This window comes from Microcaecilia unicolor, chromosome 1 (genome assembly GCF_901765095.1).
Source record: "Microcaecilia unicolor chromosome 1, aMicUni1.1, whole genome shotgun sequence".
Lineage (NCBI taxonomy): Eukaryota > Metazoa > Chordata > Amphibia > Gymnophiona > Siphonopidae > Microcaecilia > Microcaecilia unicolor.
The window spans coordinates 300,292,979-300,319,938 of NC_044031.1; the positions used below are offsets into that span (position 1 = coordinate 300,292,979).

Sequence of the window (26,960 nt, forward strand, 5' to 3'; positions counted from 1 at the left end):
CTTATGCTGTTTTTTACTATTTTCAGTCGGTGTCTTCTTCCATTTTATAAGTACATAAGTAATGCCATACTGGGAAAAGACCAAAGGTCCATCGAGCCCAGCATCCTGTCCGCGACAGCGGCCAATCCAGGTCAAGGGCACCTGGCAAGCTACCCAAACGTACAAACATTTTATACAAGTTATTCCCGAAATTGTGGAGTTTTCCCAAGTCCATTTAGTAGCGGTCTATGGACTTGTCCTTTAGGAAACTGTCCAACCCTTTTTTAAACTCTGCCAAGCTAACCGCCTTCACTACGTTCTCCAGCAACAAATTCCAGAGTTTACGCGTTGGGTGAAGAAAAATTTTCTCCTATTTGTTTTAAATTTACTACACTGTAGTTTCATCGCATGCCCCCTAGTCCTAGTATTTTTGGAAAGCATGAACAGATGCTTCACATCCACCTGTTCCACATCACTCATTATTTTATATACCTCTATCATGTCTCCCCTCAGCCATCTCTTCTCCAAGCTGAAAAGCCTTAGCCTCCTTAGCCTTTCTTCATAGGGAAGTTGTCCCATCCCCGCTATCTTTTTTGTCGCCCTTCGCTGCACCTAGCTAGGTGATGGTTGAGGTCCACCACTTTTCGCACCAGGCAGGCAAGTCATCAGGTGATCCTCACGTCCACCAGCCACTCATTGAAAGGATTGTCAGCCTAACCAGGTAACTCATTACAGGGATGAAGGTGGGGACACTATAAGAACACCTTTTCTGAAGGGTTTTCTTTTAGCTCGAATAGCTTCCTTCACCTCACTTTTTAACCATGCCAGCTGTCGTTTGGTCTTCCGTCCTCCTTTTGTAATACGTTGAATGTATTTGCCCTGGGCTTCCAGGATGGTGTGTTTGAACAGCATCCACACCTGATGTAAATTTTTGACCCTCGCAGCCGCTCCTCTAAGTTTTTTTTTTTTTTTTTTTTTTTTTTTTTTCCACTGTTCTTCTCATTTTATCATAGTCTCCTTTTTTTAAAGTTAAATTCTAACGTATTGGATTTCCTGCGTATACCTACTTCAAAGGTAATATCAAATCTGATCATATTATGATCACTGTTATCAAGCGGCCTCAGCACCGTTACCTCCCGCACTAGATCATGTGCTCCACTAAGGACTAGGTCTAGAATTTATTTTTAACGTTGGCTCCTGTACCAGCTGCTCCATAAAGCAGTCCTTGATTTGACCTCCCTAGCATGCATGCCATGATGTTAACATTTACCCAGTCAATATCGGGGTAATTGAAATCACCCATTATTATTGTGTTGCCCAGTTTGTTTGCTTCCCTAATGTCCTTTAACATTTCTACATAGTAGTAGTAGTCTGTTTATCCTGGCCAGACGGTAGTACACTCCTATCACTATCCTTTTCTCTTTTACACATGGAATTTCAATCCACAGGGATTCCAAGATGTCTTTTGTTTCCTGCAGAGTTTTCCATCTATTTACTTTATTTATTTATTTTAGATTTTGATCACACTTTTTTCAGTAGTAGCTCAAGGTGAGTTACATTCAGGTACACTGGATATTTCTCTGTCCCAGGAGGACTCTCAATCTAATTTTGTACCTGAGGCAATGGAGGGTTAATTGACTTGCCCAAGATCACAAGGAGCAGCAGCGGGATTTGAACTGGCCACCCCTGAATTGCAAGACCGGTGCTCTAACCACCAGGCCACTTCTCCACTCCATTTTTATTTGATTCAGGGCTCTCCTTAACATACAATGCTACCCCTCCACCAATTCAATCCACCCTATCACTACGATATAATTTGTACCCCGGTATGACAGTGTCCCACTGATTATCCTCCTACCACCAGGTCTCAGAGATGCCTATTATATCTAATTTTCCATTTAGTGCTATATATTCTAACTCTCCCATCTATTTCTTAGGCTTCTGGCATTCACATATAGACATTTCATACTGTTTGTTGTTCCTGTTTACATCATGTTCAGTTCTTGACAGTATTAAAAAAAAAAAAAAAAAAAAAAAAGATTAAGGACACCTCATCACTATCAGGATACCCAGTCTTCCCTGTTTTGGTGATATTTTTGAAAGATACCTTATCCTGAACCATGCGCTTTCGAGCGACTGTCAGCCTTTCCCCAGTTTCTAGTTTAAAAGCTGCTCTATCTCCTTTTTAATTTTGATGCCAGCAGCCTGGTCCCACCCTGGTTAAGGTGGCACCCATCCTTTTGGAATAGGCTCCCCCTTCCCCAGAATGTTGCCCAGGTCCTAACAAATCTAAAACCCTCCTCCTTGCACCATTGTCTCATCCATGCATTGAGATTCTGGAGCTCTACCTGTCTCTTCGGATCTGCACATGGAACGGGTACTACTTCAGAAAATGCTACCCTAGAGGTTCTGGATTTGAGCTTTCTACCTAAGAGCCTAAATTTGGCCTTCAGAACCTCTCTCCCACATTTTTCTATGTCATTGGTACCCACATGTACCAAGACAGCTGGCTCCTCCCCAGCACTATCTAAAATCCTATCTAGGTGATGGTTGAGGTCCACCACCTTCACACCAGGCAGGCAAGTCACCAGGTGATCCTCACGTCCACCAGCCACTCATTGAAAGGATTGTCTTTGCCTAACCAGGTAACTCATTACAGGGATGGAGGTGGAGACACTATAAGAACACATCCTCCCCTACTTCTGTGTTCTCACAAAATGAAGAAAATTTTCTGGTTGGTTGCTCCCTTGGATTGAGAAAGATATAACCTTTTGCAGGTAGCAAATAAAAAGGACTTGTTTTCAAAAATAAAATCCTACCTAATGGAAATGCCTTGCAGTTCATCTAGAGTTGACAATCTGGTTATATGCCTTTGGTTTCTTTTTCTTTCATTTTCAGCTTGCCTTGTGCTGTTCAAAATAAAAAAAAAAAAAAGATCTTTGAAGTAACAGAATGGCAGAAGAGTTTAGATCGCCACTAGAGGGAGCAGTAGCACAGGCTGTAAGGGTCTCTGCAGGCGAGTTCATTTATTTACTGTGTATGTGCTGTGTAAGTCTGCTCCTCTTTCAGCACCTGAGCCGGACTTCTAATGAGCTGTCTCAGTTTTCTAATTATTGAACTGAAAAAAGCCCTCTCGAGGGTGAGCCCTATTGAACTCACTAACAAAAGAGAAGTTATTTCATTCTGCTTCCGGCTCAGTGTTAGATTTTTTTTTTTTTTTAAGCAGAAGGTTTAATTCTCTTGTTTTTGGCAGTGGTTGTTAGTCTTCTCTCAAATTGTGGTCAAGTGGCAAGAGCTGTCCACTCCCCATTTCTCCTATTGTTGTATAGGTTCTCAGCGCCTGTCCAAAATCCTGTAAAAGCGGCATCCTCAGTTCACAGCTCCCAGATTCTGCTCTTGGGCTTTCATCGGAGGGATGAAGAACAATGGGAGAACTGTGTCCTCTTCACCTTCATCACTGGGGATCTGCCACTGTTTTCAGGGTCTGACCAGTAGTGAGCCCCATCAAGAGGCATTGTTTTTGCTTTAATGAATCAGTAATGGGATTAATTACAAAACATGAGTTGTTGTTTTTATCTAAGGAGGTGTATAGAGAACAGTAAATAAAGGAAAGTAGGACAACACCAATGAAATTATCCAACGCCACATCAAAAGTAGAATTAAAATAGGAAATGAAATAAAATATGAAGCCTTGTATTACAAGTTACACTAAATGGTTTCCCTGGGTCTTGTTTGGTATCTGTTGCTTGCACCTTGCTTTCTGGGTGTCACTTGTCTCCAAATTCTAGTTTTGTGTATACTAATGAAACACAGCCCTAAGCCAAAGTATGTGAAGCATGATCTCAGTCTCAAATTTACTGCAAATGCTCGCTGTAGTACTTGCATCATGCCAAAGAACTTCTTTCTGGAGTTCATAAGATGTAGCATGTATAGGCAATCTATGCAGGTGTGCTTTCAAATTTCTTTTTAATCAAGTCTGTGCCTCCTGTTACAATGGGAAATATTTTTTTTCTGCCACTTCTCTTGATTTCTGACTATATTTCTTGGTATTTTAAGGACCTTCTTCCTCTCCACTGGATTTGCAGAATTGCTGCTTCCTGCTCAGTGAAGCAGTCATTATCATATGATGAAGAATTTCTCAGATGGAATTCAGTGACATTCAAGTCTTCTGACATTCTTGACCAATGTCTCCTCTCTGAATTCTCTTCAGGACCGCTTTTGCTACTGCTGTCTTAGTGCCGCCTCATTTTTGGCTGCTGGCATGAGCATAGGTGTGGCCTCACTCTTGCTGCTTTTGTTTGGATAACCCAGAAGAAACATCAGTTGTATTTGAGGCATTCCAGCACCCATATGGGGGAATGGGACTTGATATACTGCCTTTCTGTGGGTTTTTTGCAACTACATTCAAAGCAGTTTACACAGGTACTTATTTGTACCTGGGGTAATGGAGGGTTAAGTGACTTGCCCAGAGTCACAAGGAACTGCAATGGGAATCGAACCCAGCTCCCCAGGATCGAAGTCTGCTGCACTGACCACTAGGCTACTCCTGCGCAGACCTAAACCTGCCACCACCACCTCCCCTCACAAGAAATAGCAGCTCCCAAGTAGTAACAGATTTTTCTGGGTTGGTCTCCACTTCTTCCTTCTCTCTCTCTCTCGGGAAATTATCTAACCCTTGGAACAAGGGCCAACCTAAGGGTATCTCGCACCCTAGTTGAGTCTTTAGCCAAGTGCCCCCTCCCTCAGGGGCATTTCAGGGCCCAATCCCTCCCCCATTGGAAGTAAATCCATTCTGGCTGATTTTTTTTTGTAAGAAAATGGGGAGGAAATTACTTAACTGCCTTTTGCCCATGGAATATTGGGGATCCTGAGGGTATGCAGAAACCCAGTACTTCCTAGATTATAAATATGCTCAAAAATAAAGGGCCTAAGAACTTATGCCATTGCAGGACAGCATAGTCCAGCATCCCCCTCCTGTTCCCTCCCACTGCTACCTTACCTCAATCTTCCATAGCCACAGCCAGCATCAAAATGAAACATCACAGCTGCAGGTCTTCAGCCATTGCTTGTGCTCCTGGCCTGCTGGGTCCCACTCCCCTCCAATGTAAACTTCTTCTCAGAAGAGGTGTGGTAGTGGTAGGCCTTGAGCACACAGATGCTCAATGGCCCATTGCTGCTCTGACAGCTGTTTTACTGCTTTGGTGTTGCCTTGCTGGTGCCATACTGACTCCATGAATGTTGCGTTGGAAGCAAAAACATATAGTAAAAACTTTTTTAGGTATATTAAAAGCAGGAAGCTGGCAAAAGAATCAGTTGTACCACTAGATGACCAAGAAGTAAAAGGGGCGATCAGGGAAGACAAAGCCGTAGCGGAGAGATTAAATGAATTCTTTGCTTCAGTCTTCAACGAGGAAGATTTGGGTGGGATACCGGCGCCAGAAATTTATTTATTTATTTATTTATTTTATTGCATTTGTATCCCACATTTTCCCACCTTTTTGCGGGCTCCGTGTGGCTTACAATACATTATGAATGATGGAAATACATTTTGTTACAATTCGGTTATGGATTACATTGTGAATAGTTATACGAGACTAAATCAAAGTATCGTTAAGGAATATATCAATGGAAAAGAAATGGTATTCGAAGCTGACAAGTCGGAGAAACTTAATGAATTCTCTGTAAACCTGGAGGATGTAATGGAGCAGTTCTACAAATGGAAGAGTAGCAAATCTCCTGGACCGGATGGTATTCATCCCAGAGTACTGATAGAACTGAAAAATGAACTTGCGGAGCTATTGTTAGTCATATGTTATTTATCCTTAAAATCGAGCGTAGTACCGGAAGATTGGAGGGTGGCCAATGTAACACTGACCTTTTTTTAAAAAAAAGGTTCCAGAGGAGAATCGGGAAATTATAGAACGGTGAGTCTGACGTTGGTGCTGGGCAAAATGGTAGAGACTATTATAAAGAACAAAATTACAAAGCATATTCAAAAGCTTGGATTAATGAGACAAAGTCAACATGGATTTAGTGAAGGGAAATCTTGCTTCACCAATCTACTACATTTCTTTGAAGGGGTGAACAAACATGTGGACAAAGTGAGCCGGTTGATATTGTGTATCTGGATTTTCAGAAGGCGTTTGACAAAGTACCTCATGAAAGACTCCAAAGGAAATTGGAGAGTCATGGGATAGGAGGTAGTGTTCTATTGTGGATTAAAAACTGGTTAAAAGATAGAAAAGAGAGATTAGGGTTAAATGGTCAGTATTCTCAATGGAGAAGGGTAGTTAGTGGGGTTCCCCAGGGGTCTGTTCTGGGACCGCTGCTTTTTAATATATTTATAAATGACCTAGAGATGGGAGTAACAAGTGAGGTAATTAAATTTGCTGACGACACAAAAAGAGTGGAGGAGTGGCCTAGTGGTTAGAGTTGTGGACTTTGGTCCTGGGGAACTGGGTTCGATTCCTACTGCAGGCACAGGCAGCTCCTTGTGACTCTGGGCAAGTCACTTAACCCTCCATTGCCCCAGGTACAAATAAGTACCTAAGCCGCATTGAGCCTGCCATGAGCGGGAAAGCGCGCGGTACAATTAAAAAAAATTCCAAGTTGTTAAAGCGCGAGAGAATTGTGAAAAATTACAAGAGGACCTTACGAGACTGGGAAACTGCGCGTCTAAATGGCAGATGACATTTAATGTGAGCAAGTGCAAAGTGATGCATATGGGAAAGAGGAACCCAAATTATAGTTACGTCATGCAAGGTTCCACGTTGGGAGTCACCAACCAAGAAAGGGATCTAGGTGTCGTCGTTGATGACACATTGAAACCTTCTGCTCAGTGTGTTGCTGCAGCTAAGGTATTATTAGGAAAGGAATGGAAAACAAAAATGAGGATGTTATAATGCCTTTGTATCACTCCATGGTGCGACCGCACCTCAAATATTGTGTTCAATTCTAGTTGCCACATCTCAAAAAACATGTAGTGGAATTAGAAAAGGTGCAGAGAACGGCGATGAAAGTAATAAAAGGGATGGGACGACTTCCCTATGAGGAAAGGCTAAAGCGGCTAGAGCACTTCAGCTTGGAGAAAAGACGGTTGAGAGGAGATATGATAGAGGTCTATAAAATAATAGAGTTGAACAGGTAGAAGTGAAGCGTCTGTTTACGCTTTCCAAAAATACTAGGACTAGGTGGTATGCAATGAAGTGTCACGATTGTGCCCATGTTTCATGCTCTCATGCATCTCGCCACCTGGTGGTTAGACCTGGTGGCTGCGATGGACTGTCTGCTGTTTCCCATGTCCCAGAAGTCATGCCGGTCCTTTCTGGATTTTCCAGCCTTCCAGACTGGCTTGGGATTTTTGGAACTAAGCAGCACCCTTACCTGGTGACCTCCCTTGTATGTTGCCTTTATTAACCACCTGGAAACTTTCTACTTTGCCTTGACAACAGAGGTCTTGAGTTGTGTTCCTGTCCCTGTTGGTCTGTTGCGGTTCCTGCCCTGAAAGCTTTCTTTGTCAGCTTGACCCTGCTTGTTTTCCTGGATTATTCTACTGATTGCTGCCTGCCTTTGACCCTGCTGGTTTCCTGGTTTATTCTACTGTCTGCTGCCTGCCCAAGTCCCTGCTTGATTCCTGGTTTACTACTGATTGCCGCTGGCCTATAGACTCTGTTTGGTTCCTGGTTTCCCTTCTGCTTTGCTGCCTGCCGGTAAGACTCTGCTTGGCTCGTGGACTATTCTCCTGCTTACTGCCTTGCTTCTGTTCCAGTCCAGCAGCTTCAGTCCGGCTGTTCCAGTTCTGGTGGTACCAGTCTGTTCTGCCTTGCCTCCTGTTTGGGTGATTTGCCTGCCGCTGCCGCTCCTCGGCAGTGGCCCAAGGGCTCACTATTTCTGACCAGCGTGACATGAAGCTACAATGTAGTAAATTTAAAATGAATCGGAGAAAATTTTTCTTCACTCAATGTGTACTTAAAACTCTGGAGTTCGTTGCCAGAGAATGTGGTAAAGGCGGTTAGCTTAGCGGAGTTTTAAAAAGGTTTGAATGAAAGATCACGTGATGCACGGCTAGAAGGTAGCTGTCGTCGTGCAGAGCTCCCTCCCTGCCCGAATTGTTACAGCGATAAAACGCGGCGACGAAAGCAGTGATTCACCCGAAATACAGGGGAAACACCTAGCTAACCTTGGCGCTGGTAGAGCGCGAGCAGGAAAAGACGGATGGCAGCGAAATCGGGGAAGAAAGAGGGGACGAGAAGCCGGATCCCCGAATCCAAGATGGCGGACGCAAGGAGCGGGAGTCCTCCGACGGTGAGCTCCGCGTGGGCTGCAGAGGTAGCTGCAGAGGTATCTTTAATGCTAGAGGCTTCCGTAGACTTGAAGTTACAAAGGATCACAGAACAACTGCAGGGAATAGATGAGAAGTTGGGTGGCATCCAGACAGAGTTCGCCCAGTATAAACAGAGACTATCAGATGTAGAAGATTGTGTGCAGCGACGGGAACAGTCAGATAAAACACTGAAACAAAAGGTGGAACGCCTAGAGGCTAAATTGGAAGATCTCGAGAACAGAGCTCGGAGAAGCAATATTAGAATGATAGGTCTTCCCGAAAATATTAAAGAAGTAGACCTGAGATCTGTATTGGGATCTTGGCTTCCCACTGCACTTAATTTGACATTGGCAACGGGCCCGCTACGTGTGGAGCGCGCCCACAGACTGGGCCCCCTGAAAAAAGAAGATCAGAGGCCCAGAGTGGTGATATTTAAAGTGCTTAATTTTGCACATAAGCAGGAAATATTTCGTGCGCTCAGAAAAGTGGAGCAGCTGAAATATGAGAACTCTGTGGTGCGTTGTTTTCAGGATTACTCCATGGCGGTGTCTCAGCAGCGGAGGGCATATCGAGATGTGTGCCAACTTTTATTCACAAAAAAGATCCAATTCGCTCTACTTTATCCTGCCCGGCTGAAGGTTTGGTACAGAGGATCCCAACAATTCTTCAATACGGTGGAGGAGGCGTTGAAATTTGCGCAGCAGGCTGTGAGGGCTGAGGGACCAGCATGAATGATCCGGCCTGGTTGACAAATACTTTTGAAATTTAATGAGACTACATGATTTTGCTGCCTGGTGTTTGTCTGGAGTTAGGTGTCCCCGGACATATACTTCAGAAGGACCTTATTACACTATGTGATATAATGCGATGCCATTTGTATTATGTTTTCTGAGGCCTACAAGAGACTGGATAAGTGATTATTCTGTTCCATATGAATACCTGAGCCAAATTCGGGTGGGAGGATAATGGGGATATGAGAAGAGTGACTGACAATGAAGCATGCATAGGAAGGGGGGGGAGCTCGCGTGATTGGGCTTCTTTTTTAGGAGCTATGCAGGGTTACACAGGGGATAGACAAGGGGTTGGGAGGGGGAGGGAGGGGTTGTGGAGATATTTGACAGGAACTGGGAAGAAGAATGATTGGAATGGATGGTCAAGGGGGGGAGGCTCAAGGGCTGGGGGGCCTTCTCTCTCATTATTTGATAAACCTAACATTGTTATTCAAATATACGATTACTGGACTTATGAGTTCACTTAAAATAGTTTCGTGGAATGTGGGGGGTGTTTCCTCCCCTATTAAACGAACTAAAGTTTTGCAGGAACTACAGAGACAGAAGGCTGATGTGGCTTTGCTTCAGGAGACACATCTCTCCTCCGGAGAACATGCTAAATTTAAAGAGGATGGGTAGGGTCTTTGGTAGAAGCCCCGGCGGTGGGTCGGAAGGCAGGGGTGCTGATTCTCTTTCGGAGAAGCATCCCGCTTCGGATCAGCTCCGTCTGGGCCGACCCGGAGGGTAGGTGGGTTTTGACCAAGGTGGAAATTAATGGCCGCCCTTTAATTTTATGCAATGTTTATGCCCCCAATGTGTTTAATGAAAAATTTTTTCAGGATCTGATTAGGAGGCTGTCTCCACACGTGGAGGGAGAATTGATTGTGGGTGGAGACTTCAACTTGGTATGTGACTCTCTCATGGATCGTTCCACCCCAGCTTGCCAGAATCCGGGGGGGAGTCGTAAAGCGTTGTCCTCTTTTTGTAAAGCCCTGGCACTAGTAGATGTATGGCGGATGTTACATTCGTCTGAAAGGGATTACACCCATCTCTCAAGGGCACATGGTTCTCAGTCCCGCCTAGATTATTTGTTTGTCTCAAATTCTTTATTTTCTAAGGTGCAGAAGGCGGAGATTGGCCCATATGCAGTTTCTGATCATGCTTTGATATGGTTAACACTGGAAGATCGTTTGAAGGGCCGGGGTAATTGGATGTGGAGATACCCCTTGGAGTTGGTAAGAGATCCGAGATTTCAGAGACACTTATTGGGCAAATGGGAGGATTATGTTTATCATATTGGTGCTCATGTTGATCAACCAGCTCTGTTTTGGGAAACAGCAAAGGTTGTCTTAAGAGGAGATATTATTTCTTACTCTACGCATAAGAAGAGGATGAGGGACAGGGAAATTGTTCGTCTGGGAGGCTTGGTCCAGAAGCTACGGAGAAAATATGGGCACTCACCTACGGCCTCATGTAAAGTGGCTTTATTGGAGGCGCAGAAAGAATTAAATGAGCTCTTACACCAGCGGGCGACCAAGACCCAGTTGTATTATAAATACCGTCTGTTCCAGTATGGTAATAAGGCGGGAAGCATGTTGGCTAGGATGGTTCGTAGGAAGGAGGGGATCAATCGGGTCTCACAATTAAAAGCTGGGGATGGGAGGATGGTGAGAGAGGATGGGGATATTGCGGACACTTTTGGTAAGTTTTATGAGGTGTTGTATGCCTCGGATCGAGACGAAGTATTGGATAGCAATTTGTATTTGGATAACTTGGTTTTACCTGGCCTCTCGGATAGGCAGAGGGAATGTTTGAATGCACCATTTACAGAGGGGGACCTGATGTTGGCTTTACAGCAGAGTACTTCCCACAAAGCTCCTGGACCTGATGGTTATAGAGTAGAATTTTATAAACAATTTTATGACCAGATTCAGGGGCCTTTATTGACTTTATTTAATTCAATGGTGTCTACGCGGACGTGCCCGGGTACATTTCGGGAGGCCCAGATTGTTGTGATACCTAAAGAGGGGAAGAATGTGGTGGACCCTGCATCTTACAGACCCATTTCTTTAATTAACGTGGATGCGAAGTTATATGCAAAAATCTTAGCCAATCGATTAGCCTTAGTTTTACCGTCCCTGGTTGAAGAGTCCCAGGTGGGGTTTGTAAGGGGGAGGACGGCCGTGAAAAATGTTCGATCCTTGTTGACCTCTCTAGAAGTTGTAGCCCGGAGACGCCTTCCGTCGCTTTTAGTTAGCTTTGACGCGGAAAAGGCATTTGACCGGGTCAGCTGGTCGTATTTGTTTGCTGTCTTACGTACTTACGGTTTTGGGGGCTTTTTCCTAGAGGCTATCAAGGTCCTATACTCGGAGCCGAGTGCTTATGTGTGGGTAAATGGAGAACGTTCGAGATCTTTCCGGATTTATAGAGGGACGAGGCAGGGATGTCCCTTGTCTCCGCTTTTGTTCATCTTGTCCCTGGATCCTCTGCTCCGGGAGGTGGTGCAACACCCGGAGATTAGAGGTGTACAGATAGGAGATTCTGAGTTCCTGCTCTCTGCTTTTGCAGATGATTTGCTAGTACATCTCACAGAACCGCGCTCTTCTTTGCCGGCTCTCTTAGAACTATTTACGGAATATGGAGATTTTGCGGGGTTCCGCCTCAATTATAGTAAATCAATGGCATTATCCTCGATGGAAGACTTAAGGCGGACATGGGGAGAGGGATTCCCTCTTAGGTGGGCGCCGGGGTCTTTTAAGTATCTCGGCCTACATATTTCGATGAAAGTCTCAGAATTGTATAACTTGAATGTTTCTAGATTGTTGAGAGCCACAACGGAGAGGCTGCGTGCTTGGCAGCATCTGCCATTATCTCTTAGTGGGCGGATTCAGTTATTCAGAATGGTGGAGTTCCCTAGATGGTTATATCTATTACATATGTTGCCCGTTTATTTGAAAACAAGAGATTTGACCCTGTTGACCAAGTTGATTAGGCGTTTCTGTTGGGGAGGTAAGAAGGCAAAATTGCCATTACGGATGCTGCAGGGGACTTGGAGGGAAGGAGGCCTGGGGCTCCCGGATTTGAGGAGGTATAATTGGGCTTGCCTCCTGCGATATCTCGGAGATTGGTTTCTGGCGCGAGATGATTACACTTGGAGGAAGTTGGAAAGCCAATATTACGCACCGTGCCATTTTCATTTTCTTTTGCAGGCTCCCAGTAAGTCACTTCCTCCTGATCTGCGTTCCAGTATATTAGTGTTCCCTCTAAGAGCGCTTTGGAGAGATATGATGCGGATGTTTGGCCTGAGTAGATGCACCTCAGATCTTCTCCCTATTCAGGGTAACCTGCTGTTTCGGCCGGGTTTGGAGAATGCAGTTTTTCGGATCTGGGCGAGACAGGGGATAAGTCGGTTGGAGCATGTGTTGAATCGACAAGGTTGCATGTTGAACCTAGGAGCATTGGGACTGGGATATGATATGGGAGGTGTTTTTGCCTATGCCCAGTTAAAACACTACGTGGATTCCCTGGAGACGGAGGCTCTGGGAGCTGGACACTGTCGCCTTTTGAGGCAGTTTTTTCATTCGGTACAAAGTGAACGTCTTTCTATTTCAGGGCTGTGCAGAGTGTTAGGAAAGTTTTTGGCGCCCAAGGATCGGGAGAATATTCGACAGAGATGGGCAGGAGATTTGGAGAAGCCGAATATTTCTTTGGATTTCGATGTTTTGACGGCCAGGATACGGAGTTTGACGGGAAATGCAGGGCTTAGAGAGTGCCAATACCGCATTCTTCATAGGGCCTATTTAACGAAGGCTCAGATATTTAGGATGGGGGGAGTTGATACACCCTTATGTGGGAAGTGTGGGAGGGTTCCTGGCTCCTTTTTTTCATTGTTTGTGGAGCTGCTATAAAGTGAGACACTTTTGGGATTCCATTGCTCAATATCTGGCGGATCTTTTGGACTTGAGAATCATGTGCTCTCCGATGGGAATTTTGTTAGACAAACATGAAGCTTTTCTTTTGCAGAAGGGATCGGCCCGTCAATTGGTTCGGAAGGCCTTTTTGATTGGTAAGAGGCTGGTGATGAGCCAATGGGTGGCAGAGACCCCTCCGGATTTCTGGCACTGGCGCAACAAGTTACACGAGTTTGTGTTGTTTGAGAGAAGAGGGGTGGGAGGCTCCCCTGGGCGGCGGCGGCGATTCTTGGAGGTTTGGGGGCCATATATTCACAGTCTGTCTCCTAAGGGGCGCAGTTTAGTGGTGAACTCGCTCTAGACATATACTGAACTCAGACCATCCTTTGTGATAATAAATTGGAAGTCTGAATATCTCTCAACAAGGGGTGGGGGGTAGAGGGGGGGTGGAGGGAGGGATTCTACTGTTTGATTTACAGTTCAGCACCTTTTTTGTGTTTGGTAATATTCTGTTCCTCACGAACATTTCAAGAATGGTGGATTTTGATGTGGAATGGGGGAACATATAAGTTTTAAAATATACTATGTTAGAAGGTTGACAGGGAGGGAGGGAAGTGTTTTATTAAAACATCGAAGATAATTGTTACTTGTATAATATCAGTAAAAGCTGTTGAAACATGAATATAGAGTATAATCGAGGGAGGGGGGATAGAAATGTTGAAAGTATGATGACTGTAAGCAGAGGGGTATATCTGTTATGTTGCCACCGCGAATGTTGCAATGTTGTGTTGATATTAATGTGTGAAGGTGGATTTACATTTTTGTTTTTTGTTGTCTTTTGATTCATCAATAAAAACCGTTGAAACATAAAAAAAGGTTTGAATGGCTTCCTAAAGGAAAAGCCCATAGACATTATTAAATGGACTTGGGGAAAATCCACTATTTCTTGGATAAGCAGTATAAAATGTTTTGTACTCTTTTGGGATCTTGCCAGGTATTTGTGACCTGGATTGGCCACTGTTGGAAACGGGATGCTGGGCTTGATGGACCTTTGGTCTTTCCCAGTATGACAATACTTATGTAATATTCACTGCCCTAGTTAATGACTAGCCCATCTAGTGGATGGGCCAACCCTACTTGAAACCTTGCCATGGCACCATCTCCATATATTTGGTGCCCTAGGTATAGGCATCACAGGCCTGTGCAGCACTTAAAGCCTGGTAAGGTCTTGCTAGTGAATAACTCCTATTCAAGGTCTTATCTGGAATTATGGAATCTCGCCAATTTAAAGTGTACATTTCATAAGTACTGACAGGGCTGAGACTTCTTAAAGAAAATGAGGGCCTTTACTCTTAGCCTTTCATGCTTTGAATATTGCAGGCCTGCCTGAATAGGAAGACCCCTGTTCTGTGAATGAAACATAGAAATTACTACCAAAATTAGAGCTATGGGCAAGACACCTGGGTCCTCCCCAGCATAGCCTGAAGAAATAATTTGCTGGCTCAAAGCTGTGTGGTGTTGCAGGTTAAACAAGAAATTCCACGGAGTTTCTACTTATTCATTGCACTATTCAAGGTCTTTTCCTGAAGAAATGAGCTCAGTTAGCGAGAGCCTTCCTTCACCAAAGAGAACAAGTGAATTTTGTCTCTTGTATCCTGTGTTCAGTTCAACTGTTTCAAGTATTTGTATGCAAACAGCATGCTTTTAGACTGAGGGACTTTTAAAGACTTTATAAGATGATTTGTGTGTGACTTCACCTGAAGATCTTCTCACTTATTCCTCCAGGGAGATGATTAAATAGTTACATCAACTAGAGAGAGGTTTGGAATTGGTTTACATTTCATATACCTCTGCTGCATGCACATAGCAGCTAAAATGATAGAATCTTATTGTCTAGTACACTCTCTCCAACAGATAGGTAGATAGTTATGGGAGGTATAATTAGGTCTTCTGACTTTAGGTTTTAACTGATAGCTACTACATTTTTGTCTGTCTCAAAAAATCGCACATAGATATTTACAGAACTGTAAAGTTTGACATTCCAGGAGGGAGATTTCCGGCCAGGGCTCACTGACCCCCCCACCCCCCCACCCTTACACATTCTGGCACTTGCAGCACTGGTTTCAGTGGGTAAAATCGGGGCTGTAAGGTAGTAAGCAGGACTGGCCAAAAAGTCTCCTGCCTGGAATTGGATACCTTGGTAGCTCTGTATTTGGTTTAAGGCAATTGTCTACAGTATTGCCACCCTTTCTGTCAAATCAAAAAGACAACAATGAAGAGATTCAGAATATAAATCATAGCATTACAGATATATTGCTCATTGCTTTATCAACCTCATTAGTAACTTATTTAAAGTCAAACAGGTCACAGTTCATTACAAAATCTCTGTATTACTGCCTGGGAAAATACATTTACAGATCCATTCCTTATCTTTCTCTCCCTCCCATACCCCTGCCTCTGTTCATGTGTTCCCTTCACCTTTCACTGCCCTCTCTCGCTGCTGTATCGCTGACTCCTCTCCCAGGAGCCCTCTTTGCAGGCTGTATCTATCCGTCCATCCTCTCCCTCTGATACCATATGAGCTACTGCTGTCTTGTCCCACCAGTCCCACTGATGAGTTCCTAGTCAGCCCACATAAGTGTTAGTAGTCTCTTTGGCCCTGTGGACTCTCTTCTGGGCTATGTGTTGAAATCCTTTGGGAACTAGGCTGTGATTTTATAAGATGAGGTAAGCTTCCTTCGAACCATGCAAATAGAGAAAAATCCTGATATTTTGTTGTCCTAAGATTACGTGAGTGAATTGATTTGATTTTAGAAAGGTGCTCATCAATCTTTCTGGCCATGACCCGAGAATCACAGTCAAATAAAATTGAGACCCCCCCACCCCATCCCCAAGGTGCAGAATAATGATGAGACTATGAAGGACCCATACAGATTACAACCCAAAATGCATGAGAAGCTCAATTTAGAAATTGTCTAAATTTTGCCAGAACTGAAATGACTGACTGTGTAACCAGTGACAAAGGATGACACATGCTGAATTATACAGCTTGCAGACCAGTTGTGATCCTCAGAGCAAGTTATTTTGGCCCTTCATGTTTTTCTTGTGTCAAGATCAGGTCCAGCCCACCGAAATAATTTTTTTTCTTTTTTTGTCCATGTTTTCTACCTTTTTCTCTCCCTCCCTCCCTCTTGCAGCTGAGTTATTTCAGCTAACAGACAGACTGCCACTGATCACACAATTGCAGCTTAGCTCTGAATTGCAGCTTTCACGGGTTATACACCAGTTAGGGAGGGGAAAGGAGGGGTTCCTTCCCATTCTTTGTCATGCAAGGCTGGGAGTGTATGTGGGTGCTTTCTTCTCTTGTGCCCAGATGATCGAAAGCCCCGGGCTATTCCAAACAGCGCTGTAAAAATAGCGCTGGAACAGCATGGGACTTTACCGCTCCTATGATCAGAGATAATAGCATGCAAATTTATGCACGCTATTATCTCTGATCATAGGGTAAAGTGTGAGAGGATCCTTCTGCACTTGTTTGACAGGCCTGGGCTGTCAAAAGACCAGACCTATCAAACACAGCCTGGAGGTCCCTGGGACCACCAGACCCCAAACAATATGGCCCTGGTCAATGCCCCCACCAAACTCGCACCCCAAGCCAACGACACGGGGACTGGAGGTCCGGTGGACCTCCAGTTCTCCCGACCCCCCCCCTCCGATACAAGTTCAGGGGGGCTGGAGATCCGGTGGGTCTCCAGTCCCCCTAACCCCCACCTAGCATCCCCCCAAAAAAGCCCTGGTGGCCCAGTGGGGACCGCAAATCAAGCCCCCTTGACCTGGTGGTCTAGCAACTCTCTTCCCCGCCCCCCCCCCCCCGGTATCTTTGTTGAAGGAGGGAGGTAGACTCCTTTCTCTTTCAGTAGCACCTCCTTTCACTAAGAGCCCTGCTAGTTGCGTTCAGAGCCCGCAAGCACATTCTTTCACGCACTCAGAGGCTCTGATCATGGGGCGGTAGCAAATGCAGGCGCTAGTATGATGTTAATAGCCTCTAGCGCCTGCGTTTGCTTCTGATCATCGGCCCATTGGTGATGGGGGGGGGGGGGGGGGGGAGGAGAATTGCTCTGCGGTAGAACTGCAGACTCAGATTGTGTGTTGGCACTCCTGGTCTTAGTGATAGTGAACAACAGGGAAAGGTGGTAAGAGATGGAAGTAGGAAGGAGTTGGGGTGAGGGTGGAGCAGATGGTTTACACCCCAGGGTACTGAAAGAACTCGAACATGAAATTGCTGATCTGCTGTTAGTGATCTGTAACCTGTCGTTAAAATCATCCATAGTACCTGAACATTGGAGGGTGGCCAATGTAATGGCATCTTATAAAAAAGGGTTCCAGGGGTGATCCGGAAAATTACAGACCAATAAGCCAAACTTCAATGCTGGGCAAAATAGTGGAAACTATTATTTTTTTTATTTAGATTTGCTCGCACCTTTTTTTTTTTTCAGTAGTAGCTCAAGGTGAGTTACATTCAGGTACTCTGGATATTTCTCTGACCCAGGAGGGCTCACAATCTAAGTTTGTACCTGAGGCAATAGAGGGTTAAGTGACTTGCCCAAGATCACAAGAAGCAACAATGGGATTTGAACCGGCCACCTCTGGACTGCAAGACCGGTGCTCTAACCACTAGGCCACTCCTCCACACCATTATAAAGAATAAAATTATGGAACACATGGGAGAGTGGTAAGATGGTGACCTGAAGTTCGTATGCCCAGCGGCCCAGCTGCCCTCTGAAGTTTCGTCTTTACGTAAATTTCCTCTCTGCAATTGCAGTTACCTTAACTGAGAGGAAGGGGACAACCAGCGGTCAGCTGCCGGTGGCCAGCGTTTTATCCCCTGAGCAGCAAGTACGGGACCGCTGCGCAACGAACTGCCCACAGATGAAAGGGTTGGCGAGTCCTTTGATTAGCGCCGGTGAAGGAGCGTCGACGCTCTTGGACCTGGAAAAAAACAACTCCATCGCTCCCGAATTATTCAACCACCATGTCCAAAGGAGTGGAGGAGTGAGTTAGAGTGGTTCCGAATCTGCGGAACCACTCCTAAACACCTATGAGAAATCAACTTGGAGTTTTTGGCTCCCGTGGAGGTTACATTGAATACCATCTGGAAGGCGCTCGGGACCTAACGGTGGCAGTAAATAATTTTGTTTCAGATATAATTTTATTAGAGAGTTACATGGACAATTCAACTGAACCCTTTGAGAGTAAAAAATTGATATAACAAATGATTCTACATGAGCAAGAAGTGGTTATGATAATAGACCAGAAATTTTGAATAATAAAATGCATATTATTATAGATATTGAGATTATTGTTTTTCCCAGAGTTCTGGGTATGACTCCTAAAGTTTTCCTCAGAAATATTTCCTCAGATTATTACTTTAAAAGGAGTGAAGCCTGTGAAAACTGGGATTACTTTAATCAGTGGGATTTGAATTAGAGACTTAAGTATATGTATTGTTAAATAACTTCTGGTTTTTAAAAGAGAGAGAATGTAATCAGATGTATTATTTCTAACTAATATTGGACAATAAGTATGTTTTTCAATGAAATGATTTGACTGTACACCGTATTGGCCTTGAAGACGCCAACCAGATGATCAATGTGGAATAATGAATTAGACGAGTAATATCTGGGGATAATCAGGTTAATACCACGGGGTTTTTTTCTGTTTACTGTTTAATTGATTTTATCTTGTTTCACTCTCCCTATTTAGTGGTCTAAGGAAGAGAATAGAATTACCTGACTGAAATAATTCCTACATATTACTTTCTCTGTATTTCCAGCAAGTTGTTTTATCGCTTGTAAAAATTTAAATGGTTATAAATAAATTTTTAAAAATTATGGAACACATAGATGCTATTGAGAGAGACGTGGGGAAAGCCATGGAATATTTGCTACTTATTTGGGTTTCTGGTAAGTACTGTGACTTAGTTTGGCCACTGTTGGAAGCAGGATACTGTACTAGATGGACCATTTGTCTGACCCAATATGGCTATTATGTTCTTACAAATATGGTTTAATGGGACAGAGTTGGCATGGGTTCAGCCAAAGGAAGTATTGCCTCGCCAATTTGCCTCACGTCTTTGAAGGCATTAATAAAGGTGGATAATAGTGATCCGGTTGATGTAGTGTATCTAGATTTTCGGAAAGCTTTTGACAAAGTCCTCATGAGAGACTCCTGAGAAAATTAAAAAGCCATAGGATAGGAGGCAGTGTCCTTTTGAGGATTGGGAATTGGTTAGTGGACAGAAAACAGAAGGTAGGGTTAAATGGCCATTTTTCACAATGGAGGACTATGAATAGTGGAGTGCCACAGGGATTTGTACTGGGACCGGTGCTATTTAACGTATTTATAAATGATCTGGAAATTGGAACAAGTGAGGTGATTAAATTTGCAGATGACATAAAACTGTTGAGGGTTGGCAAAACACATGCAGACTGTGAAATATTGCAGGAAGACCTTAGGAAACTGGAAGACGGGGCATCCAAATGGCAGATGACATGTAAAGTGATGCACATTGGAAAGAATAATCTAAATGACCGTTATCTGATGTTTGGGTTTACCTTAGGAGTCAGCACCCCAAGAAAAAGATCTAGTTGTCATTGTAGACAATTTGCTAAAATCTTCGGTCCAGTGTGCAGCAGCCAAAAAAGCAAACAGGATGCTAGGAATTATTATAAAAGGGATGATAAATAAGACCAAGAATATTATAAAGCCTCTGTATTGCTCCATAGTGCAACTTCATCTTTTGCGCTCAATTCTGGTCACCATATCTCAAAAAAGATATAATGGAATTAGGAAAGGTTCAAAGAAGAACAACCAAAATGATAAAGGGGATGGAACTCCTCCCATATGAGGAAAGGCTAAAGAACTTGGGGGGGGGAAGAGATGGCTGAGGGCGGGATATGATTGAGTTCTATAAAATCCTGAGGGGTGTAGAACAGAAGTGAATCGATGTTACACAGGAGAGAAAAAATCTCCTGTGGGTTTTGCAGAGGGCTACTGGCTGTGAGTTCTGACAATGCCTCATTGGTTCACATTCACACAACCAAACTTCAGGTTTCGGTTTTGGCTGACACCAAGTGATATGTTTTGGCCAAAAGTGTTTAGATGGTTTCAGTAGCCGTTTTGGCCTGCCTCTACTTCCCTGTCTCTGGAAAAGATTTGTATGTATATTAATACTTGAAAGGTATCACCCTATCCCTTCTTTCCTCTAAGGTACTGGTTTTCGACCAAGTCCTCGGGGACCACCAGGTTTTCAGGATACTCACAAATGAATATACATGAGAGATTTGCATGTAATGGAGGATGTGCATGCTAATATATCTCGTGCATATTCATTGATCAGACTATTTTGTTAACTTGAATATTTTATTCACAAATGTAAACTTTTTTTTTTTAACTTCTATGTCCCAGGACTGAGAATATGGATAGCAAGTAACAGAACCTTTAATTGGAGTGGTCTGAGACATCTATGTTTATACCTGAATTAGCACACAAACTGAATTGGGATGATTTACAAGATTTATAAGAGGACTTTGGAAGACAAGGGAATCATTTTGGATTCATCTTCAGGACGAGTGCCTTATTTATCACTGAGAATTCGGAAGCAATGACAGCGCAGTGCCTGAATATTTTTATTGGTAATTTCAAGGAATTTTTCAAACATTTCTGACTTTGCTGGGATTTCTTGAACAAATCTTTGATTGGTTACTCGATCCTGGAGGGAGGTTGTAGAATTAGCAAAGACTTTAAGTCGCCCATTTCCACTAGTGCCGAATTTTATATTTGTTGCATTTGGGATACTTGTCAGAAGGAGAGAGATATCAACAGCATAGTCATTTTAAGATAAGTAATGATTTTGACCTTATCTAAGTATTTTGAGAGAGTTGTATTACTGAAGATGTATTGATTTTTTCTATTGGCGTATTTTGGTTTCCCATTGTGAATTTTGGGGATGCACTGAGCACTAATTTTACAATTTCTAAAAGCATATTGTAGAATTAAAAAAAAAAAGTTTTTGAATTTGTGAATAAAATATTTGAGTTAACAAAAGTAGTTTGATTAATAATAATAATAATAATTGTTGACCGTTGAAGACTTAATTAGCCTAATTAGTAGAGAAGTGATAATGCATATTCATTGTGGATATCCTGAAAACCTGACTGGCCAGGTGGTCCCTGAGGACTCAGTTGAAAACCACTGCTCTAGGATTGTACATCAAAATGATTTATACTTGGTTTAATAATCCGTAAAAGATAACCACCATCAGCTTTCATTCACAAATAGCCAGTAGTGTTGGCATTTGCCAGCTTTTCACCACCAGTGTCCAGCCAATAATATCTGACACTGTCAGTATTTCACAATTGTTGCATCAGGGATACATTTGTTGCAATCCTAGACATGTCAAATTTAGTGAATTTTTTCTTTGGGTAGACATTTTGTATTCTAGGTCTTTTGTGGATGTGCAATTTGAGCCATACATACATACCTCCCATTCTCAGATGCAGATACTGGAGAATGAGGTGAAACAGGATACCTTCCATACTCCCTCCTTCCCTAGCATTTTGACATCATTGGCAGGACTAGACACAGTTTCAATTCTCTCCTCTCTCCCACTTAACAGACTCCTCCTGAGGTGGACTCCACGAACAACCCACCCCCATCCAGCCCTCTCAGTAATTTGAAATGCTCTATATGGCTCTTCATGTGAAAATTCTGGGGACCCAGAGCCTGATTGTAGTTCCTTCAAGATTAAAGGCACTTTTTAATCAACTTTAAGTTTGCAAAAGCACATTGTCCAGATGCTGTTCTACTCCTTTTGTAGAAAAGGGTGTATGAGGCCATAGGCGTCATTAAGGTACATAAGGATAACAAGAAACATTTGGTGGGTGTTGACAGATGAAGCCTTTGGGAAAACAGGTGATTTAAGTTGCACCTTTTTCTATTCATTGAGATAATGCTTTGGTAAGCCCCTATGAATCTAGGCAGATGGGAGGTACACAATATAAGCTTCAGTGCCCCCCACCCCTTCGGTTGTGTTCTTTTCATTATTTACACCAGCCTGGATTGTCCCATCTTGACATCCATCAGTTTATTTTTCACGGTTTTTTAGTAGGTTCTGAGGCTGGGGAGGAAGCAACTTAACATGACCCATGCTAGTGATAGGAGGAGGGGGTTTATGGCTAGCTAGAACCACATTTGTTTTGGTGGACCTCCAGGGTATCTGGGAGACATGTAGTCAGCTGGGTCCTTCCCAGAACCTCATGTTTGGACCATCACCAATCGGTTAGTTTCAAGCCAAGCTTCAAAAACCTTGGTTAGCTGCTATACTAATGCACAAAGCCTGGATAGGAGAGGAAGAAATTTAGTATAGCTCTAACTATGCAGAGGTGCAAAATTTCACCAACATTGATATTTGTCCTTTTTTTGTTGTGTTTTATCTGGGTAGTATAAATGTTTTAATCACTGCTCTGGGCATTATCATTTGGAGGGAAGTTTTTTACCCCTCCCCCCCCCCCCCCCCAATTTACTAAGCTGTGCACTGATGATGACACAGCCCGTTAACTTTAAATGAGCTGTGTTGGCATTGCCATGCGACGGCCACTAGCACAGCTTAATAAACGGGGGTTAATAAATTCCATTTGGTCTTGGTCTCTGCCTATGTGAAAAGAGAAAAAGAAAAATCTATGGGTCCAGACAAGAATTTCTACAGGTAAGTCAAAATTTCTATTCTAATGGGTAATAGATTCTTTACTGGGCATTTCAAAATTTTTAAGGTGCACTCCGACTTCCAGTTTAGTATTTGAATTAGGCCACAACAAAACGTGATTTCTGAAATGTACCAAATGAAAATAATGATCTTCCCCCTGCAGGCCCAAGAGAAGCTAGGTCCAGTGGACATGCTTGTAAACTGTGCCGGGTTTTCGATTCCAGGAAAATTTGAAGATGTTGACATTGATTGTTTTGGAGTAAGTAAATATTTTATATTCATAGAAAAAACAATTTAAGAAATGTAAACAAGCAGCACATGAAGCTGAGAATGAGTATAAAGCAGCAGGTCTCAGTGATGTGTGCTGTATAAAGTTGTTAACCAAGTGTTTGGTAGATTGCAGGGCTGTGGAGTCTGTACACTAATCCTCCAACTCCTCTATTTTCTACTTTCCAACTCCGACTCCTACTGATATTAAGCTTTAATTTTTTGTTTTGGATCTAAAGTACCTGGTGAATTATATTCATCAGTACTTTAGATCTAGAACAAAGATACATTTACCATACTATATTTTTTTAATTCTGAAGCTGGAGACAGAGTTGGTACATTTTTATTGACACAAGCTCTAAGTTTTTGATGTCAGTGTTGTGCTGAGGAAGTGTATTGCGTAAATTTATTATTTTTTCATTGAAGTATTTGGCAGGTTTGTCTGCGGATGGGGGACGTCTGTATTGGTAGTAGTGATTGGAGTGGTGTCTGTACGAGTTGAAATAGTTTCTTCTTTTAAGTTGGATAATCTTATAAGAGTGAATTGTCTTTATTTTGTAATGCTCAGACAACTGCTTTTAGGCACCTGTGGTTATCCAAAGTCAACTGATCAACAATCAAGTTGAGAGGTTTGAAGGGTTAGTTTGTTTAGCTGTGGAATTGTCATTGCCTGACCAATTAAAAGTCTAATTGGGCCTTACTGATAAGTCTGAAAAAGTAGCAATGAAACACCTGGAAAACACTACTATACAAAGTACATTTTATTTACTTGGGGATCCTTTTACAGAGCTGCGGTAAAAAGTGGCCTTAGTGCCCCCCCCCCCCCCCCCCCCCCCCTTATACACACTAAGACCCTTTTGTACAACAGCAGTAAAATGGCCAATTTTTCCATTTGTTGAACTAATGGCTATGCACTAATGTTGCCGTTTAAAAAAAAAAAAAAAGTTACTGCAGGAGCACATACCTGTTTTGTATGCAGTAAGAGCTCACACGGTAATCCTGCGCTAACCACTTAGCACACGGTAATGCAGACTTGCTAACTGATTAGCACAGGACTGCCCACTCTCTGCACCCCACACCCCAACAAGTCCCTTCCAAGAAAAATTTTAAAATTTAACATGTGGTTAGCGTACAACTTGCCGCAGGACACCTGAGCCCCGTCCCGCGGTAAGCCGTTTAAGCTATAGTAAGTGCACGCTAGCGTTCGCTGCAGCTTAGTAAAAGGACCTATTTTGTTATTTTCAGTCTGTTTAATATTGGCAAACTGGAATTGTGCATTAAAATTTGCAGAAAGATACATTTACCTTTCTACCATTTTTAGAGGTTGCATCAGCTCCTGTTCAGAGGCATAGTCACAGGTAGGTCTGGGCCCATCCATTTTGAGCTCAAGCTCACCAGCAGCAGTGCACCCTTGACAGCACTGGCATAGGGGGGAGCAAGCTCTGCTTCACAGCTCTGGAGGCCCCTGTGTTCCTGCATCTCCCTCACTTAACAAGTGACTCTCTTCAAAGGGTCGCCAGCAGCGGCAGCGATTCCCACTGTTGAGATCTCTCATAAAATTACTGCTTCCTCTCAAATGCCTCGGTCCTTGACAAGGCAGTGGTTCCCAAACCTGGTTCTGGAGGCACACCAGCCAGTCAGGTTTTCAGGATATCCACAATGAATGTTCATGAGAGAGATTTGCATGCAGTTGAGGCAGTGTAGGCAAATTTCTCATGAATGTTCATTGTGGATATCCTGAAAACCTGACTGGTTGGGGTGCCTCCAGGATCAGGTTTGGGAACCACTGGGCTAAACTCATCTCTCTGATAAAACACAAGCTGTGGACCAAACCTCTATCACATTTACAGCAACTGATTGCATCAGCAGTACACAGGGTTCCTTTTTGTCATGCTGCATAATTATGGACAAGCAAAATGCAACTTTCACTTCCCCTGTCCCCTATATGTTCTGCACCTGGGGTGCCTGTGACTTCACGGACTTCATTTGGTATCTTGACTGACTCAGCACCAGGGGGAGGCTATCCCACTAAAAGGCTGTTCCACATCAACCATTGTGGGAGCTTGAGGCAGCACAGTATGCTCTTGCTGTGTTCAATTCCTGTGCAGCTGAGTTCTATTACCCAAGCCCTAGGCCCAAGTAAGAGAAATGTTCTAACTCATGAGACCCTTTCTGGCCTGTTGAAGGCTTGACAGCACACGTGTGTTTCTATTAGCTAGACAAAGGAGCTCCAATGCAGTAATTCCCCTACCCCATCTGTGTCATATACCGCTGAGCACCCCCCCACACACACACACAATTCCATCTTCAGAATGAAGGGTCTCATGGCCAGGATAGTACATATACTCCCCTTGTGCCCACTGCAACTGTATTACGTTGGATGGACCAATTTGACCCCTTCCTCATACACCAAGGGAAGTCTCCTCTCACTCCCCCCCCCCTCCCTTCAGCAGCTTACTATTTTGACAGGGGTATGACAATCCTTGATTTAGAAGGACTCCCTACTGCAGGATATGCTGAAAAGATTGATGGCATCTATACCTTCTGCAGCTACAAGGCTTGGTAACGCCATCCTTGATGGATGTGTGAACACTACCCTTCTATCTTTAGGTTTCTCATGACACACACAATTATTCCAGGACAGCCTGAGACTTGCATGGCGTGCTGGCTTAAGGTTCTTTGCCCACCTTCACCCATCTGTTGTTTTTACAGTAGATTCAATCTGCCTTAGGACACATCTCCCGCCTCCTCATCCTCTCTCTCAGACCTAAAATATACACCAACATCACCATCTTTGCTGACAGACTACTTTGGACCAAAAGAATCCTTGCCTTTTCAGCCTAGAAACCCAGCACCTTAACCCTCCCCCCCCCCCCCCCCCCAAAAAAAAAAAAAAACCAACATATACATGGTTATTCTAATCAAGTATAATACTTTTACATGACTTCCAAAATGGATTTTCCCTGAATCTCCTCTGTACTCACTGAGCCACCCATGCTTCTTAGGTGTCCAGCACTAAACTGTAAAGAAGCTCTTTGCTGTTATCTTTCAGAAACTAGAAAGATTCTAATCTTCCTAAAACCTGAAAGAAACTTACTTTCATCTTCCGGAAACCAGATACCATAGAATTCCACTTTGCTGTCAGCCCCCTATGTTTGTTTAATCACTTTTGGTATACCATAATTAGCAACAGCATCAAAGCAGTTTTCAAATATAATTAAAAAAAACAAACAAACAAAAAAAAACCCTTACAAGCCAGAAAGGAATGCCATTGAAACTGTAGGACAGAGGAAAATAGACCAAGTAGGCAGATTGGCAGGCAGTCCTCCCCCAGAGTCATGAGCCTGGAAAGACTAAAGTAAATAGATGATTGTGCTTCCTTCTTTCCCCCTCTCTTGATCCTGGTTCTCTCCCTTTAGTTCTGTGATAATTATTTAATCTCCTGCCATTGCCTTTCTTTGCAGTCGATCCTCTCTCCACTCTCTGATTCTTCCTCTTCTTTCCTCCATCCTTGCCTCGGTCCCGTATCCTTTAGTCCCCTCCCTCCTCCTCCCCCCTCTTCTCATTCTTTATCCACCTTTTTTGTTTTCCCAGCACACTCCATCCTCCCCCCCCCCCCCCCCCCAAAAAAAAAAAGAAGAACCAAATAAGTTGATTACACACAAATGTCAGAAAACTTGGGGTGGCTTTCAACCTGGTGCAGTGACAGGCACTGGCATTTTAACTTAATCTGCATATATATTGCATTTGAGTGTACACAGCGGTGCTGATTATCTGAAAAGTCTGGCCCTGTTTAGGTCTGCTACTCAGTAGGCCTCTAAACCAGGGCTTGATAAAGTTTCTTAGGATCTAGGAGCCAGACTTGGACTGACTGGAATCTTTATTCATACTCACTTATAAAATGCACATTTCATAATGTGTTCAAGGTGATGCACAGTGAGTAATAA

The 26,960-nt window shown here is 43.4% G+C and overlaps 1 protein-coding gene across 1 annotated transcript in view; it reads left to right on the top strand.

Moving 5' to 3' along the window:
* The window catches only part of KDSR (3-ketodihydrosphingosine reductase), a 129,985-nt gene that overhangs the window by 75,650 nt on the left and 27,375 nt on the right, over nucleotides 1-26,960 (top strand). The window contains exon 5 of the mRNA XM_030207511.1: nucleotides 22,910-23,005. Within this exon, the coding sequence (XP_030063371.1) occupies nucleotides 22,910-23,005 (96 nt within the window). The remainder of the gene's footprint in view (nucleotides 1-22,909; nucleotides 23,006-26,960) is intronic.